This window comes from Lytechinus pictus, chromosome 4, assembly GCF_037042905.1.
Source record: "Lytechinus pictus isolate F3 Inbred chromosome 4, Lp3.0, whole genome shotgun sequence".
Classification (NCBI taxonomy): Eukaryota; Metazoa; Echinodermata; class Echinoidea; order Temnopleuroida; family Toxopneustidae; genus Lytechinus; species Lytechinus pictus.
In genome coordinates this window covers 16,987,722-17,007,082 of record NC_087248.1, presented here as the reverse complement: position 1 = coordinate 17,007,082, position 19,361 = coordinate 16,987,722, and the positions used below count along the sequence as shown (strand labels likewise).

The 19,361-nt window shown below is 37.3% G+C and overlaps 1 protein-coding gene across 3 annotated transcripts in view; it reads right to left on the bottom strand.

The window, feature by feature from the left end:
• The window catches only part of LOC129258920 (dynein axonemal heavy chain 5-like), a 99,084-nt gene that overhangs the window by 2,679 nt on the left and 77,044 nt on the right, over positions 1-19,361 (bottom strand). For all 3 annotated transcript variants that reach the window (XM_064098517.1, XM_064098518.1, XM_064098520.1), the window contains 17 exons: positions 18,866-19,060; positions 17,852-18,007; positions 17,198-17,380; positions 16,569-16,812; positions 15,889-16,003; positions 15,305-15,495; positions 14,483-14,790; positions 13,697-13,832; positions 13,069-13,208; positions 12,241-12,405; positions 11,487-11,681; positions 4,385-4,535; positions 3,705-3,841; positions 3,212-3,343; positions 2,368-2,580; positions 1,519-1,647; positions 519-645 (listed from right to left, as the gene is read on the bottom strand). In XM_064098517.1, the coding sequence (XP_063954587.1) occupies positions 519-645; positions 1,519-1,647; positions 2,368-2,580; positions 3,212-3,343; positions 3,705-3,841; positions 4,385-4,535; positions 11,487-11,681; positions 12,241-12,405; positions 13,069-13,208; positions 13,697-13,832; positions 14,483-14,790; positions 15,305-15,495; positions 15,889-16,003; positions 16,569-16,812; positions 17,198-17,380; positions 17,852-18,007; positions 18,866-19,060 (2,917 nt within the window). The remainder of the gene's footprint in view (positions 1-518; positions 646-1,518; positions 1,648-2,367; positions 2,581-3,211; positions 3,344-3,704; positions 3,842-4,384; positions 4,536-11,486; positions 11,682-12,240; positions 12,406-13,068; positions 13,209-13,696; positions 13,833-14,482; positions 14,791-15,304; positions 15,496-15,888; positions 16,004-16,568; positions 16,813-17,197; positions 17,381-17,851; positions 18,008-18,865; positions 19,061-19,361) is intronic.

Below are 19,361 nucleotides of genomic sequence, written 5' to 3'. Positions count from 1 at the left end.
TAGTCTCATATGCATAGACGTTGGATAAAGATGCTTGAAGTTGAATCTTTAAGAGCCAAATAAATGAATGTAAAAATGGAGGAAGCCAAGAGTTTAGTGCTCGGAAAATTCTTCTTGACAAGTGTATAATGTTGTCTCAAGCAGAGTATAAAAAGAAATCAATTTATCATCATCATCACCACCACCTTGACCACCACCATCATCATCACAATCATCATCATCATCATAATCATCATCATCATCATCACCACCACCACCACCACCACGACCACCACCACCACCATCATCATCACCACCACCATCATCATCACCACCATAACCACCACCACCACCATCATCATCATTACCAAAATCATCACCATCATCACCACCACCACCATCATCATCACCATCACCACCACCACCACCACCACCATCATCATCACCACCATCACCACCATCATCATCACCATCACCACCACCACCAGCACCATCATCATCACCACCATCACCATCACCACCATCTCCATGTAACATACCTTCAGCTGGTGGGGATGAGATATCTTCCTTGATGTATCTGGTCATGTCATTGTGAAGGACCACACTATCAAGAGCCCATCCCTTGTGAGCTCGGGTGATCTCTTGTCTCATAGCAGTCAAGAAACCCTATGAAGGAAAGAAAAAACAAAACATACTTTGATTTGAAAAAAAATTAACAAAGATGTTATTATTATTATTTGTTTGGCGTCACCTGTGCCTGGGAGGCGAAAAGCGAACTGAACCGCTGACCCTCAGGTCTCTCCTCCCGATGTAACTGATTGGGGGAGGGGGGGGGTGCAGCTGGACCACTACACCGGGGTGTCCCCCTTCTCTTATACAAATAGTGCAATGGGCTCTTAATGTGCAAAGGTGGTGATTCTCCTCTACACGGGGCCTCCATTTAACATCCTATACGAGTGACGGAGTGTTTTCCACTGTAACATTGCCTAAATCTATGGAACAGGGGAGAGACGTTTACACACAACGCACTGGCTTCAGTCATCGGCCTGGGGTGGACTCGAAACCAAAATCTTTAGTTCGACAGGCAGATGCTTTACTGACTAAGTCAACTTCGCTCTCTGTCACAAATAGCTCAACTCGTTGTTTTGTACATGAAAGAAATACAAAACCATAAATTTTGTCTATTTTGGTTAGCTTAACTGTGTATGCTATATTTTTGTTTTGTTCATACCTTTCCTCTGAAGAAAATGTATCATGAAAATATCTAGTTGTGCAGAATTTAAAGATAAAAACAATGTGTTCACTAATAATTTCTTTACATTTTACATTAAAGAACTAAAAAGATGCACACTGAAATATGGTGGACTGGTTATTTCAGCATTACATTTGCATAAACAGGCATTTTTAAATGTTCTATGAATTAGAGAAAGCCACAAGCATTTCCTCATTTTTAGATAATGTCATTCAGTGCATTTAAAACATGACATGTTGATAAAAATAATTATTTGTACGACAAGTATGACATGATGAAGATATTACCTGTGGATTGAAGAAACCAGTCATCCAGAAGACATTAGGACGTCCGTCAAAACACCAAGCATGGAACTGAGCATGACGATCAATCAACTCAGTAAACCAGAAACCCAAAGTCATAGAATCCCAAGAGATCTGACAGAGAGAAACGAAACATGAGAGCGATGCATAAACGACTTCATCTATGGTCGTGGATGATATATGTTACTTTTAAATGTAAACAAAATGTGAACTGGTTACTAGATCACAGCTTCATTTTGAAATGTAATAACCTTTAAGTCATCAATTCAAGGTGAATAATATCCTACTGATAACTCAAACCATTTAACAAAGTGCAAATTAAGAAAAAGACAAATAGTAAAATAGACCAAAAGTGTGTATCGGACAAATTGTAGTGTAGACCAATCAGAAATAAGACCAAACTTATAATAAACCCAATGGTCCGGATTCTGAAGTCCAGTTCAACTCAGGTCATGGTCTAACTCTGTGTTAAAATTATGGGAAGCCAAAGGCTTTAATGGTGAAGAAAACTATTTCACTCAACATTTCAAAGAGACTTAAATGAGGTGAGCATCAAATGTGCTGTCAAACTGATTCTTTCCTTTTTTAGACTTATATCATAGTTGGACCCAACTTTATATGAGAGTTTAAATTACCCCCCCCACCCCCCAAGTTCAGAATCTGCACCAATGGGTTGAACCCATGTGGTATTAGACTATCAGAGAAGCAGACCAACAGCTTGTAGGCCAAGTGAATATGAACCAAGGAAGCACTCCTGACAGTCGACCAAGTGGGTTTAGCCATGATGGTGTTAGACCATCTGACCATCCGAATGAAACAAATGCGTAGACCCACCTTCTTCCAGGAGCCTGGTACCCTAGCATCAAACATGTTGTCCAGGGCATCCCTCAGGTTCTCACTCATGATGATGGTACCATCGATGGCTAGCTTGAGATCCTGGAGGGTGATGCGAACCGTTGAGATGACACGCTGCATACGATCTATCTCCTGTCGCAGGAAGATGTTCAAGGGCTGGAGGTGGCCCATCTTCTGGAGGCGGGCTTTGACCTGGAGGGTGACAGAAGGATGAAATGGATTGATAACAGGAGATAGAGGGAAGTTTGACATCAAGCTGTTACATACTCTATAATGGGCATCATCATGCCAACCAACCATGAAAGCGATTTGCGATTAGAAAGTGAAAGTATTCAAGATCATATGAGCTACTGACATTTGGATATTCCTTAACCTCAAACACAGTGTCTATTTTATTTCCTTCTTCATACAATTTAGCTTATTCTTCATGAATCCACCATGCATTGTATTGAAAGAAAAAAAAAACATTCGGCACAATCACTACTAGTGATTACTGAAGCACTAATTTATTTTTTTCAATATCAGAATTATATTTTCACACCAATCCTGCAGCCTGCTTGGAAAAGTACTAGGCCTGCCTAAACAATATTGGGCTCCCTCACTATCAGTTTTGTTTCCTCCAACACTTCTCAATGAATTTCTTGGTGATACACTGGCCCTCCCCTATGGAAAAAGAACTGGGAATCGTAACGAAAAGCTCAGGGCTTGATTATATTTCATAAGGATATTTGCTCTGGATTATACTGATCATTGTGTGGAGTAAAGTGTTCAGATCAACCGTATGATCGCTAAGCTTTGTTGAAGTCTTGTGCAGCAACATTACCTCATGAGCAATGAAGTCATCCGGGAGCTTGGACAACATGTCATCACAGATCTTGTAGACGGTAGCTTCACGCGTCTCTCCTCCACCACCGCCGCTGTCCTTGGGCTGGATGTTCAGAATGGTCTCCAGCACCTGGTCATCAAGCAAAGAAAAACAAAGGAATTTTACTTCTTAAATGAACACTGCCAATTATCCCAAAGAAAGAAGGCTGCCTTTTACAGCGTGCAAGTATTTCAAGAAATTACGGACCCATTTACCTCACCTGGTAGGTGTTTCATAGAGTAAAGTTGTTAGCCTGACAACTTTAAGAATGACTGGTGATCCTCTCTTAGGTGCAAAATCAACACCAATTTTGGTGTATATCAATACCACAAGATAGGATCACCAGTTCTTCTTAACTTACAAACAACTTGATGTTACACCCATCTAAATCAAGTGTGGCAACTGTTGGTTACAAAAGAAAATGCTGATTCAAAATCATGGTGATGCATACCTCAGTAGCCATGTTGGTAGAGAAGGTGATGTCAGCATTAGGATGAAGGCCAAAGGCCTCGGGAGAATCGGTCAATGGCAGACTGTCAATGGCAGTACGGTATTCCTCTACGGTACGACACTTAGGGATAGTGTAACCTGAGAAGTGACAGAACAATTATAACACATGAAATAATAATAATAATAATAACATTCTGCTTTTATATAGCGATTGATACTTCAAAACAATGCGTAGGCTTTCCTATGAAACTGAATGACAGAAAGTAAAAACAATAAATTGCCAACACATGCAGAGAGACTCTGGTCAGGAGCCTCTGGAAAAATTTTTGATTATGACTTTCAAAAGGGGAGGGGGGCCACAGGCCGGATGTGCCCCCCCCCCCCCTGGATCCACCACTGATGCTGATACATGCTGAATATTTAAAGGTCTTATTAATTCATTCATGACTCTAATTTAATAAGATAATCATCAGTAGGTTTTTCATTAAATGAACTTGACAGCATGATTGAATGGAAATCAGAATATGCAGTCTTAATGAACGATTGGTTTTTGAGACAGGCGGTCACTAAAACGGGCCTAATTTTAAAAGGAAAATATATGAAAAATAATCAAAAGTTGTCTTTTGTTGGGTTCCGGAGGGGGTAAACAGATCAGTCAGGATGACTAGGCATAAAACTCACCAGTATAGAACTTGAACTTATCACTGAACATGTCCTCAGAGAACCATACTTTGCAGTAGGTGTTGAGAAGACGTTTGTCGTAATCATCAGTCACACGGCCTCCATACTGCACCTCACCAAACATGTAGCGTACCGTGTTCCAGGAGATACCCTATAGATACAAAAGAATAGGAAGAGTGTTCATCAGATGCAGGTTTGGGATTACATGTTATAACATTCATTTTACTAACAGAATAGAACCATTTCTTGTTTTCTTTGTGTAGACATTTATTCTTAAGGCTCTCCCAAAGGCAGGTGCCGGGAACTGTATTCAAGAAAATTCAAAACTTATTGGAAAGGTACATGTAATCAACACATCAAATTCTTCAGGAAGTAATAATAATACCGTATTCATGTCAGTATTCGGACAGATAACGGTTTGTTGATGACTTCGTGGTCTCAATGTAGATGATCAATAAATTTACCTTGCCAAGTGCTGAAGAATATTCTTGCATTGATTTCAATGTTCATTTCATGGCCTGCCGACGTCGGAGTCGAGCGTAACAGCGCTCGTTTCGTACCCCTTCCGCCCTTTCAGTATTCGGACAGCTGGCAAAACACGCGCGCGCGCTCATTATCGATACTTTTGTTTTATTTTTTATGAAGTGCGACGATCGATGGAGGGGGTCTTTTTTGTTTTTAATTTGAATAAAGGGGTGGGTGAGCTTATTAATTGTTTGCTTTTATTTAAATTATGATCCTATTGATTCAAATTATAAAGGGGGCTTCATTGTTGTTTGTTTTTATTTCATTTCTTATTGAATAAATTATTCATAGTGATTGAAATAATAGGGGGGGGCTCTTTTTTATTTATTATAATTTTTATTCTTAGTGATTAATGTTACAAGGGGAAACATGGCTTGTTAATTCCGTTTTTTTTTTAAATCTCATTCTTATAGAGATTGAATTCAATAATAGCATTGCTTTATTCTTTGTTGCTTTTTATCTTAATTTTCATTTTGTGATTGAAATGATAAAAGGATGAGGCGGGGCTTCTTGGTTGTTTGTTTTCTATTTTTTTTTTTTTTAGTGATTAAAATGGTAAAGGGGGGGTGGGGTAGGATGCCTTAAGTTTTTTGGGAAAAATATGAAAATATAGGGAAGTTAAATTATACATTTTATTTTTCCTGCTCAGTGGAAATGAAATAAATGAATTTGAAAATAGTGACAAAGCTAGGCGTATATCCATCCCGCTTTTTGATGATGGCAGCTAGGATATTTTTCGAATACTAACCTAGATCTTTTGTTATTATTTTCTTGTATCATGTAAATTAGCATTAATATATTCATCGTTCAATTATTGTCAATCATATATAATCCTTTTATTTTTTCGAGGGGGGGGGGCATGCATGCAATTTCGATTTTTTTTTTTTTCATTTACTCCCCAATGACACCCTTCTGATAGGCTTACACCCGGAAACGATCACTCCCTTGGCATTTTCTCGTTTTGTTTTGTGCTTGTCAGGATATTTCTTCTTCTCATGATGGAACTCCTCTCTTGACAAATGTAAAAGTTCTAACTTAGGCTCTTTGCTTTCAGTTAAATGTAGGCCTAATATCACATCATGTAACTACGTAATGATTTTCTAATATCTTGGTTACAAGATAAAATTGAAGAAAAAATTGTGATTGATTACCAAGGTGCCGCCTATTCTCTTTTTTACTTTTAATGTGCTCTTTATCGTCATCATCACTGATCGTCGTAATTAATGTCACATCATCATGATTATAGTAAGTTGCGGGGCAAAGTAAAATATTTTTTTTAACAATATCAAAGTTTGGGGCGGGGTTGTGTGTGTGCCTTAATTTTTTTAGTGATATTTTTAAATATACCATTATTGATGAGCTTTGTTCCATTTCTTTTCCCAGGTAAAACAACGGAGAATAGAAGAATTTTCAAGAAGCACAGGGCCTATACAGGATGCTATTAAAGGAAGTAGAACAGTGAAAATAAATTTAGTGACGCTCGCAGGCCGGGTGACGAGTCCCCTTTATCAGAATTTGATGATGAAAAAATGATAAGAAAACCCGATAGTGAGAATTTTCGTGTTTTCTCTTTCTTGGTATTTAAAAGGGAGTAAAAAGTTTTATAAATGGAAGAAATGGAAAAGAAACGAGTAGAGTAGGCCTATATACGGAAAGGCAATGGAGGCTGAATATTAAAAGAAAAGAGAGAAGGGAGATTAATCGAAAGATGAAAAGGGAATACTAAAGAGGGAAATGCAAGGAGTGGACATGCATATAAAAATAAAAGAGGAGGGGATGAGGTCGAAGAGAAATTGAGAAGAAAAAAAAAACTGATAAAAAACGGAAGTGATATAAAAACTGGTGAAGAGGAAAAGGATACGAAAGTGAAAAAGAAAGAGAATTATAGGTAACGAGTAGGGGAGAGAGAATTTAAAAAATAAAAGAGTGGGAAGGGGGGGGGCTGGAAGATGAACATTTCTTATACCAATATCTTTGATGTTGTGCAGAATCCTGATATAGGTGAAAATATTCAAAATGGAGATAGATGTAAAAAAAAACATGTTGGACTTGTTGGTAGTAATTTTTATACTTTGAAAACAAACAGAACAACTCTTTCTTAGAACTATAGAAATGAAAGACATGCTTATTGTGGATTATAACCTGACATGGTGCTCAGAACAATATTATGTATAACCAATTTTTAATGACTTTTGACTAACCCAAGTATCAGCACAATGACATAATAACAAAACAATATTCTTGACTCAATTATACCATGTAGGTGACCCCAGATCCCGCATCCTAGATTTTGATATTGTTCTATATTCTCCTAGCTCTTCCACCGCTTCTTCTTTTTTAAAATCTTTTTCTTCATCTTCTTGTTTTTTAATGGAGGTCCCAGTTTTATTTCCTTTTCTTCTGCTTTTTTGTTATCTTCTACTTCCTCTTATTTTTTTCTTCTTCCTCTTCTTCTTTTTTTCTTTTCTTTCTTCTTCTTCTTTTTCTTCTTCTTCAATCCTTTTCTTCTTCTTCTTTATTATTATTATTATTTTATTCAGCATTTCAACAAAAAAGTTTACAATTAATCAGTTTACATGAGAATATAGGGCCTACAATGACAAATTGAACAAGGATGTTTACAGTACAAGTCCAAGTTGTCTGGAAAAGAAATTACTATAGCCCGCAGGCTTTCCTCCCCGACCTGGACTTATAAGGTAACATCCACAAGAATAAAACATAATATAAACTTTATGTCAAACAATAATAATTTTAAACAATATTCTTCTTAGTTAGAGAGGGATCTGTTGCTACATCTTGCCCTATCTTTTTCTTTTGGTAGTAGAAATTCTAGGTATAATGATTCGTCAACATAAGAATATAAAAGGAATCTCCATAGAAAATAATGAATTAAAATTGAGCCAATATGCAAACGATAGGCCTACTGTGATTTTTCTCCATCCCACCGAATCCAATTTTCAGATGTGTTTAAAAGTTTTGAATGAATTTAACTCTATGTCAGGACTGAAGGATAATATTGATAAATGTAACGTCGTTAGACTTGGTAATTTTGAAAGTTTTCTTTGTCGAGATACTCCTTTCTCATGGCCAACTGATTTCATTTTGTATCTTGGTATAACAATTCCACTTAACGATCTCCACAATTATTATGAGCTCAATTACAAACAAAAACTAAAAGAAGTGAAATCGACACTTCGCATTTGGAATCTTAGAACTCTTACCCTATACGGCAAAATTGTGATCATAAAAACGCTTATAATCCCGAAATTTATATATGTATTTGGTACCGAATACCGAAAATACCGAATCCACCCCTTTTTTGTTGAACTGCAACAACTCTTATTTAACTTCCTATGGAGTAACAAGCAAGATAGGATAAAAGATCTTTACTTTACAACGATTATAAAGAAGGAGGGCTGTGTTGAATTTCAATTATACAATAAAAACAGCTTGGGTAAAGCGTTACTTGACACGGATAACAATGGGAAGTGCAAACTGTTTTTGAAACGTTTACTTGACAGGTTTGACGATGTTTTTTCTTTCAATGTAATATGAAGTCTGTTGATTTACATAAACTTTGACAATGTATTTTGGAAAGACGTTCTCGATGCATGGACTTTTTATAAATACTACAACCCTGTAAAATTTAAAGAAATTATCTCTCAAACTCTTTGGCTTAACTCACTTATCAAGGTTGATAAAAAGATAATTTTATACAGAAACTGGTTCCAAAGTGGTATGCGATATGTCAAAGATGTTTTAAATGTAGACGATTCATTTATGTCATACGAACAAATATGTGATAAATTTGGAAATGAATCGTTTTTATGTTATTTTTCTCTTTTACATGTGCTATACCATTAGAATGGAAAAAGATAATAAAAAATGTCCATGACATCAATCACGATCACATTGTAGATGAAAGATTAAGTCATTTTACGAAAAGTAAAAAGGTCACGAAATTGTGTTATTATACTTTTTTTTAGAAAGGAACATGTCCCTTTCGATGACGAACCAAGAAATCAAATGGCAAGATGATTTGAGTGATAATTTTTCAGACTCTCATATTTGGAACTCTTGTTTCCCTCTTTTATATATTAAGTCATCACTTGATAATAAACTTCGAAACTTCCAATCTAAATTTATTTACAGAAGAATTTCAACACAAGATTTTTAATTTAAAATTGGAGTAAAAGATTATCCTTTATGTAATTTCTGTGAAAACCACGTTCAAACAATTGATCATCTATTTCTTAGATGTAGGCCTAAATATGTAATTTCATTTTGGAACGAAGTTCACGAGTGGTTGAAGGCCAAGCATATTAGAAGTACACAATTCAATGACATTGAAATATGTTTTGGAGTTATAACCCTCAATAACTTTCATCTTATCCGTGTTTGCAAAATATTTCATTTATTCATGTAAATACAGGAATATTAAACCCACTTTTGCTCAATTTATGCTTGGTTTGGAAAAAATCGAAACGACCGAGAGAATTATTGCTTTTAAATGTAATTTGATGAACGTGCATCGAAAAAATTAAATATTTTGTATACAAAATGAACCATTTATTTGACTTTGTTTGAAATGTATGCTATTTTTTTCAATTACGATGTATCTGTGCATGTGATACTTATGTATGGAATGAGTTGAGAAATAAAAAAATATTGAAAAAGAAAACAAAATATATGAATAATAAATCAAAGTGTGTCCAATGACGTTTTTTAAAACGAGATTAAATATGATATAAACTACGAAATTAAATATGATATAAACAACTGATCAACTGAAAAAAGCAGATGCACATGTATTAAATATAGTTTTAGTAGGGATGGGCATAATCCAAACTCTAAATGCCCCTACCCCCGCAAAAAAAAAAGGCAAGAGATAAATTTATCCGGCCTGATGGACATTTTTGTTTCATAACAGTATTGTAAATAATTAATTCACTATATCATACATTAAAATAGTGGTAGTATATTAATATTTTGGCTTCATAACTTTAATATAAAGAATTAATTTAATAAATTTATTTCATTTTAATCACAAAGAATAAAAATTAAAATAAATAAAACAGTTAAAAAAAACACATGTCTACCATCCCTTATACCAACCATTTTAATCACTAAAAACAAAAATCTAAAAAACAAAAATCTTTATATTACATTTCTTATGAAAGTTTGAATTCACCCCAACAATATCATTTCAAAATTCAGGCGCATGTTGATAAAAATGGCCTCATTCTAGAATACTGACTCATCGATTGCACAAATTCAAATAAAATATCTAGCTCTTCTCAATTTAAAAACAATTGATAAAACTGAAAATAAATTGCCTAGATTTGAGACTCCTTATTATTATCCTCTAGTAAATCTGGCGAAAAAAATATTCTAGAACCAGGCAGACTGGTAGAATAAATATGCAATTTTTCCATGAAAAGTTCGTGTAAACATATTCCTACAGCTAGGTCCAATAATCGTAGTTGATTTTTACTATAATTATAACTGAGAATGACAAAAAATAATAAATGATTCTAGAATCTAGACTACGCATGCTACGCGCATGAGCTGAGTTATCGATTCCAGCTGTCCGAAACTTAAAGGATAATCCGAAATCGATCAGCTGGCGGAAAAGGTGACGTAATTTACGTCAGGAATGTCATTGCAATGGCAGCGGCGAAACGAATGTAGGCCGTTATCTCGTCTTTCCAATAATACTTCAAAAATGCAGCTATGATCAGCAAGAAGTGTGAAAATGTGAATTTTCGACGACGGTTAATTTTAGCCATCAGCGCTAATCCAGGAGCAAAGGGGAAAAGGTCAGTGGATTGAATATTTGAGCGTAAAATTTCGAATTTTGCCGGGAAGTTCCAAACGGGACGAGCTGGCATACTGTGCGCAAAATGCTACGTTCCAGCCTAGCGCGCATTTGTGTGTGTGTAATTGACTAACGCTCTCGTTCTCTATCGATTAGAAGCGAGACGTCAAAATCAGCCCGCTGTCCGAATACTGGCATGAATACGGTAATAGGCATTTATAAAGCGCCATCTATCTAGAAATAATCTATTCCGAGGCGCATTGTTATTACCATTACCCCGGCTTTAGCTCGAGCTGCCTTTCAGCGCTCAGTGCATTCAAGGAATTAATCCTGCCAGGTACCCATTCACCTCCCCTGGGTCGAGTGCAGCACAGTTCTATTTTTATCTTAAAGTAGTTTGAAGAGTGCACGTGAAAATTTCATGAAGAGAGGATGATTTCAACGCAGCCAACTGGGGAGAATATCATAAAAGATGACACCACTGACAAGATGTCATCCGACGGCAACCACAATTGCAGTCAGGCACCCAAGCTTCTCAGCCAATCAAAACCAATGATAGAAGGAAAATGTCATATCAGACAACTTGTCATACGACCGAGTTAAAACTTCTTCCGGTAATTCAAAATACCTTATTAAGGTTTCCTATAGACTTAACCCTTCAAAATGGGATAACTGATTATCTTCATACTGTATGTCTTTGGTCTTTAAATACCAAATAGTGGTTTATTAACTATAAAAGTTGGTGGAACTATATTTTACCTTCTTGGGATCCAGGTCATCAAGATGGTTGTTGACGAACTGCACACTGGCTGTGAAGTCAGCTTGGTTGAACTCATAGGGGATGTTCCAACCCAGAGGACCAAACTTGCGTCTCTCCTGCACCGTGGTATGCAGGAAGGCAACACCATAGAGCACGGGTTTCCACTGGGGTAGGTTAGAGATCTCCAGTTGCTCCTGTACACAGTAGGATATCAATTAAAGGACTTATTTGTTGATAAGCACATGATGGGACATGCAAGCGAAGCGAATGCAAATTATGAAGAAGTTTTATTCACCATGCAGAGTGCTTATATAAAAGTGCTGATTGTATGCCTATTTGAATATTCTGTATGCTCTACATGTATTACTAGAATAACACGTGTTATGGGCCTGTTGCAGAAAGAGTTGTATTTGGATTAAACTTTAAAAAATCAAGGGTACATCCCTAATACATGCATTTGATTTGTCAAAAATCAATTTGAATTTCGATTTTTGGAGTTGCGTTAGACTACACTCCTTCAGCAACAGGCCCCTGTTGTAAATCGTGTTTTAATCTACCGGTATTTGAAGTTTCTACTCCGTCAAAAAAAATCTAGTTAAGACTCCAAATTGTTTCTAACAAAACTGACGCAAAAGATAACAAACTGATAACTAACCAAGAAAACATGTTTTTTTGTTAATCAACTGACATCAAGTGATATAAAAGCAATAAACTGAATGTCAAATGAGTGATATAAAAGGAAGTGTTCCTTACCTGACTGACACCAGCATAGGTTCTCTTGAGACCAGCCTTGATTCCTTGAGGAGGTTCATTGGTGAACTTGATACCAGACTGAAGGAGGTTGATTGGGAACTTGGGATGAACCTCGGTGGTGATCCATAGACGGAAGCTGTCGTGGCATGGCTCAGTGGTCGTCACCTACAAAATACAAGACAGATTACAAAGATTAGTGGTAACTCAACAAGAATACAGTGTGAGGGATTTGGATGAACCTCGGTGGGTGATCCATAGACGGAAGCTATCATGACATGGCTCAGTGGTCGTCACCTACAAAATATAAGAAAGATTACAAAGATAAGCAATAGCTCAATACCTCAATACCTCTCAAAATAGCTATATTAGCGATCAGGCTACTTTTCAAAACCTACTGCCTAAATCTGCAACATTTGATAAGCTTTAACGATGCAGTGAATGGAGATTTCCCGGGGCTCTTCCTTTTCATTTTCGAGGACTCTTAAGCATTTCAGGGGCTAAATAGAAACTAAAATGACATGGCTCAGTCATTGTCACATCCGCTATATCCTTCTGAGGAATAACAATAGCTGGAAACTAAAATAAAGTCAAGAGCTTAAAAAGAATCACTGTGGTGATTCATACATGTATATGGAAGCTATCATCACGTGTCTCAATGGTCCACTGTAGTCATATAAAAATACATACATGTACATATTGAGAGAATTAGCAAAAACTACGAAATAATATACGCACGGGTTAGAAAAGTGCAAATTTTGAAGTTAAGAATAAAATTAATATCTGCAGAAATACTCTATGATCAATTCAGAGGAATGGTGGATATCTTACAGTTTCAAGAAGTTCATCCATGAATCCTAGACCAAGATGGCAGTTCTGTAGGAGCACCCAGCCACCCTCGCCCTGGAAGGAACTCAGAAGACGTCTGGCATGGACCTCTTGACCTTGACCCATGCTGATAGCACGGCAACCTGATAGGTGAGATGAAAAAGACATTATTGTCTGGAGTCTGTGTTTGAATACAAGTTGTTATATAGCAACTTGAAAATTAAGAAGTAACAATATAGGCTGCTGTGCAAACCCTTCACTTGAGTTAAGGGGTCTGAACAGAAAACCTACAATGTACTAAAGGCCCTCTCGCTCAGGAATCGAAAAGGCAAGTTTTATATGTGCTAGTCTTCGTGTGAAGACCCACTTGTTGATCGAAGTTTCAATCAGGTCTGTGCCTGCAAACTAGTAAAAATCCTCAAAGGGTTATTCAATACATGAGGATGTAATAAGGGCATGATACACAACTACTCCATTATGAAAAATCTTCTGTATTCATACCGAAGTACTAGGTTACTGTATATAGTTGCAGCGTACATTTCATGAATTTGTTAACTTAATCAAGATGATTGAGTTGTTTGTTAATAATAAATTCCTAATCCGGGGGACAAAGGGCAAAGAAATTACTTACGTAGGTTCATCTTCTTAGCAAGAGATTCGATGGAAGCTGTTGGATCTGATCCCATGGAGAGGAAACAGATGAGAGGAACCTTTTTCTCGCTCTCTTCCCACATCGTCTCAAGGTTCAAAATAACACCCTCAGCATACTGTCAACAACAAACAAACGTTTACGACAGTGACAACAACAGTTAGCAATTATTGGAGAGCATGATCTAGTAAAGTAACAATTGCACTGTAAGTAAAGCAAATACACCTGCAAGCATCAAAATTTGGCAGCTAACTTTGCCAGAGCTAAAGACGTTGGGACCACAAAATGGCTTATTGACATGAAGGACACACAGACGTAGATTGCAGTCGAGAGAATATATTAGTTTCTTTAGGGTTAAACACCAAAAATATTAATTCAACTTTAATTGATAAAAGTTTGAATTAAACTGAAATTGGTTAAAAACCAACACAAAAATGTCAATACTGATCTTGAATTCACCCAATGTATCCGATCAAATGCAATCCAATGAGTAGTTGGTATAGAGTCTTTTCCTTGCAGTTACAAGGCACTTCAAAATGTTCCCAACTAGATATACATGTTGGCCACTTAACAGTAATAGTATTTCAAAAGAGACCAGGGGGGCCGTTTCATAAAGCTAAATAATCACCAACGAACATTAATGGTGAATATCATTTACCACAAGAAAGGATCACCAGTGGTTCTTAAAGTCGCTCTTCACTTACGAACAGCTTTATGAAACGCCCCCCAGTTGCACAATGAAAACAAAGTAACAGGACTTCAGCTTACCCTGACACCGATGGCATCAGCGATGTACTTCCTAGCCTGAGGGATGGCTCTGTCTGGACACCAGGACCTCACCAAGAGCAGCTTCCTGTAGACGTCCAGAGATGTCGAGTAGCCATCGGGTATGGTGGCTTCCTCCGGAGCATCTTCATCAAACCAGTTCTTCCAGGCCTTGTCGTTGCGACTGACCTGTCCCAACAGCTGGGTGAACTGAGGGAGCTTGCTGAGCTGGACCAGATTGAGCCAGGTGGTGTCCAGGATCCACTTCTTGGGTTTTGCATCCACCGTGTTGAGATCCAAAGCGGCTCCACCTATCAAGTTTGATTGGCAAAAGAAATGAATAGTTTACTTTCTTCACATGGGTGAATAGGAACTCTAACCACATTAACAAAGAGGCAGATTAATGATTATAAAAGCTGGATTTATATAATGCTTTTCCAGAGAGTATATACTTATGAAAGTTGTTCAATGCAACTCACAAGTCCCTGAATAAAGTGCTCCTCTGTGTATGATTAATCCTTCAAGAAACACTTTCATGAAGCATTTTGCCAGTGAATTTTCATTGAAATATTGATCTCTAGTAGTCAGATGAAAGGGATTTCAGTAGCTTATAACAAATGGCTTGATGAAACACTTTCATGATTAACAGTCACTCTTGATGAAAGTCTGAACTCATGACATCAACCTCCTCACCAAGAAAACTTTCAAAATGCATTTTTTTTTTTTTACTTTCATTGGAAATCTTGCTCTTGACCAATCAGATGAAAGGATTTCGGTAGCTTATAACAAATGGCTAAGTGAAACACTCCCATGATTGATACTCACCCTTGATGAAAGTCTGGAACTCATCATGTTTGACCTTGCCAAGCTGCATGTCGATCTTCAAGGTTAGGAGCAATGTGAAGAGGAACTTGTGATTCTCGTAGAGACCACGGGCTGTGTACTTGAAGACCTCATACGTCATGAAGTCGATGATGTTAGCGATACGCTTTGCAGTGATTGGACTCTTCTGGGACCTGTCATTGACAAAAAGGTCAGAGCGAGGATAATATATGCAAGTTTACTAGCTTTAGGGCGATTCCATGAACTATGTACGTCCAGCCCTCAACATGGGGGGCCTCTTGAAAAGAGACATTAATGTTTATAATAGCACTGCTAATTGGTTTTTCATAAAGCATAGCCGTTCTAAATAGCTGTTCTTAAAGTAACGCACAAAGTAACACATGACTGGAACTTGTTCTTAGGTGCTAAGTCAGTTAAATACGATATATCATTTAGCATATGGGTCACCGGTTGTTCATAGAGACATGCACAACTTAAGAACAGCCTTATGAAGCAGCCCCCAGAGATGCTATCAAAACTATAATCAGTCAATTAGATTAGAAGTGAGAGTAAACTAGGATTCATACCTTGCCATAGAGAGATCAAAGAGTCCAAGGAACTGTTTCAGAGACGTCTGATACATGACATTAACCATACTCATCTCAGTGATCAAGAAGTATAGGGTACTACCACGGGTTGCAACTGAAAGGAAAACAAAAACAGATTATTTTGATACAGTTAAACCTGAAGGGTACATTACAGTGTATATCAAATGGTTGCAACTGAAAGGAAAAAAATATGATTTAGAGCCAGTTAAACATAATCCGACAGTTGCAAAAGAATGAAGAAAAATTGTTTGCAGGAGGTTAAACGTAAAGGGCATATTCAAAGGTTGTCAACTATCAGAGATATTTGGGGCTCATAAAGAGACCCATAGAACAGAGCATGCTTTCAAATCAAACTAAAATGTTTATTAGTTTCAAGTTCTAATCTGTATCATATATATGCGCATGGACAAGAAAAATGACAAACATAGTAATAATTTTTTAGGAATCCTTGGACCAAACATACGAATCTCAGCCCTTGATCATCGGGCATGACATTGATCATTATGAACAATCAAGAATACGAAGCAACTGTATGATCAATAGATAGACTTTGGATTAAAGGCCTTGTAATAAAAAAAAGAGGGCCTCACTCTGTTTGATATCCATCAATTTCTTGTTAAAGCTGAAAATCAACACATAAGGTAGTCACACAAACTCACCAGGTCTGAACTCTTCACGAGCAGTGTTGATGCGGAGCTCGGTCTCAGCAGCGATGGCCAGCTTCTCGCTGACTTCCTCTGCAGTGATCTTGGTAACCCTGAGCACCTCGATGAGACTCTCATCCTCCACCAGGGAACCCTCGGTACTCGTCAGACGGTACAGAAGGTTATCCTCAAGCTCCTGCATCTTACGCTTGTTGGCGGTGACCTCCTCCATCAGCTTGGTGCGTTCGGCCTCAAGTTCCTGAAAAAAGGATGGAGATGGGTTTTAGGTGGGTCAGAACTGGAATAGTGGAGGGATTTTAGTGGTTTCAGCAAGAATAGTAGCATCAAGGAAGCTTCTTAAACATTTGAGTGTAGCATGCGGCTAGATTTAGACATCAGGATTTACATGGTGGAGACCTTTGTAGAGTGTTTAATGATAGCTCTATGAAAGTCTCCTAACGGTAGACATATTCATTTGTTTTTAGCATACCCTGTATTTCCTCCTCAGCTACGGTCTGGAAAGATAGCTTCATCTAGTCTACCTCAAAAATGTATCAGTACAAACATTACTGATCACAATGATATGTTTGCCCATCATCTTTGCCAATATTGATTACTCGTATATTAGTGGATGAATGCTTCACCTGTTTTTCTGTGAGGATGACGATACCCAGAAGCTGATCTTCAAGACCCTTCATGGTGACAGTGAAATCGATGATGGATGTCCTTGCGCTGATCTCAGGGGTGTAGGCTGGGTTGGCGAGCTTGGTGGTAATGTACATGATGAATTTACTATCGACATCGCATTCCTTGTCTCCAACTTTCACCTGATGGGGATATTACAAAGAATAACATCATTACTAATATAATCTACAGTGTATATAGTCTATATATCACAATCTAGACCTGTGATAATTCTAAGACTCCATGACATTTGCTCCGGAGACAATTGCTCCAATGGAAAATCTGCACGTTAAACCAAACATAAAACCAAACCCACAAATCTAAATAAACCTTAAATCCAATCTTTACATTATTCTGAACCAAAAATTACAATCCCAAGTCTAACCAAACGCCCTAAGATATATTAAAGACTGGAGCAAATGTCCCAGGAGCATGTCGTGTCATCTATTCTAACTGTGCTTAACATTCAGGAAATTTACTTATACTTTTCCCCTATAAACTATTTTCTTTTTTTCAAAGGAAGTCTTTATTCAATATTTCTCCACAAATCATATAATCAAATACAAAAATGCATACTGCATTCAGTCACTGTGCAGTTGAGAGAGAGTTCTGACCTTGTAAGTGGAACCAGACTTGATGAAGTTCTTCTCCAGGACGTTGTCCAGGGCAGGATCCAGCTCCTCACCTACATCCTCAATGAGGAGTGGACGTCCAAGAGACAGGGCATCCTCAAGATGAGTTCTGAAGTACTTGTGATTCAACGAGGTCATCTAGATTCAGAGGATGATGCAGATACAGAACATGTTATATTATTATGAAAAGCAGTATATAAAGGGGTGAATTGCCAATTCGTCCACTGCCAACTCGTCCACTCACCACATGGTCTACCTTCATTTAGTCTAATGCCATTCCGTCCATCAACATTTTGTCTAACAACCATTTGGTCCAATAACTATTTGGTCAAATCATCACTTCGTCTAATCACCAGTTCGTCTATGACCATTTCGTCTCATAACCAGTGAATCTAATATTCGTTTTATTTTCATTCATCTTACCTAGTTAACACTTAGTCTAATTAGACCAAATGGTACATGTATATGGACTAAATGGCTATTGGACCAACTGGTTAGACGAAATGGTGTGTGAAAGAAATGGCAATTAGACCATGTGGATATTGGACAAACTAATGGTAGACCAAATGATAGATGAGTTGGCAATTGGACGAATTGACATTGGACCAAATGAAAATAAACCTATAAAGGTGATGTAATATAATCATCATCATACATGTAAGTATGATTCATATCAATGACAAGTCACACTTGGGCAATTCTAAACAATAATCATCATTTTTGTACATCCAACCTCCATTTTTCTCCATTCACTTCATAAACTGCCAAAGTCATAATTATTTGAAAGCATTCCACCCTTACACATGAACTACATGTAGGAAAAAGAAATAGAATGGTTTCAGGAAGGTTGCCTATTTTGGGGGACTGACAAATACATGTACATATACAAACGAAAAGGCTGATGAATAAATTAGACCGATGGATAGGAAAACAGAATGACAGACAGACAGAAAGACCGACAGGCAGACAGGTAAACAGACTGATGCATAAACTGACCTGTAGTTCATTGCTCTTCTCTTTCTCCCTGATCCATGCCTTGCCCTGACCTTGTGGATCAATCAGGAGCGGGAACCTTGATGCCTTGGTGACGATGATACCATTCTGGATAGAGAGCTCGTCGTTGGGGAGGCCTTGGAGGTTCCATTCTCCAATGGTGGTAGAATCAACGAGAAGAGCTGTCAGGTTCAGCTCCTACAAACACAAAATCATACATCAACATCAAACAATAAAAGATATACAATGGCAATTGGGAAACCATTTATCTCCATACTAACTTCACTTCGTGAATTTCCCAAGTCATGCTAATTTGAGAGCATGGCAACTCCTCATGTGCACTAAAAATAAACAGAAGATAAATAATTTCAGATATATTCAGATACTCAATTATATTCTATGATCTTAACTCATTCATTCCACAATATCTTATGAACATTCATGATATTGTGGGATTAAAAAGTGGTAAGGGAATTATCAGAAATGAGGTAAACTTTAA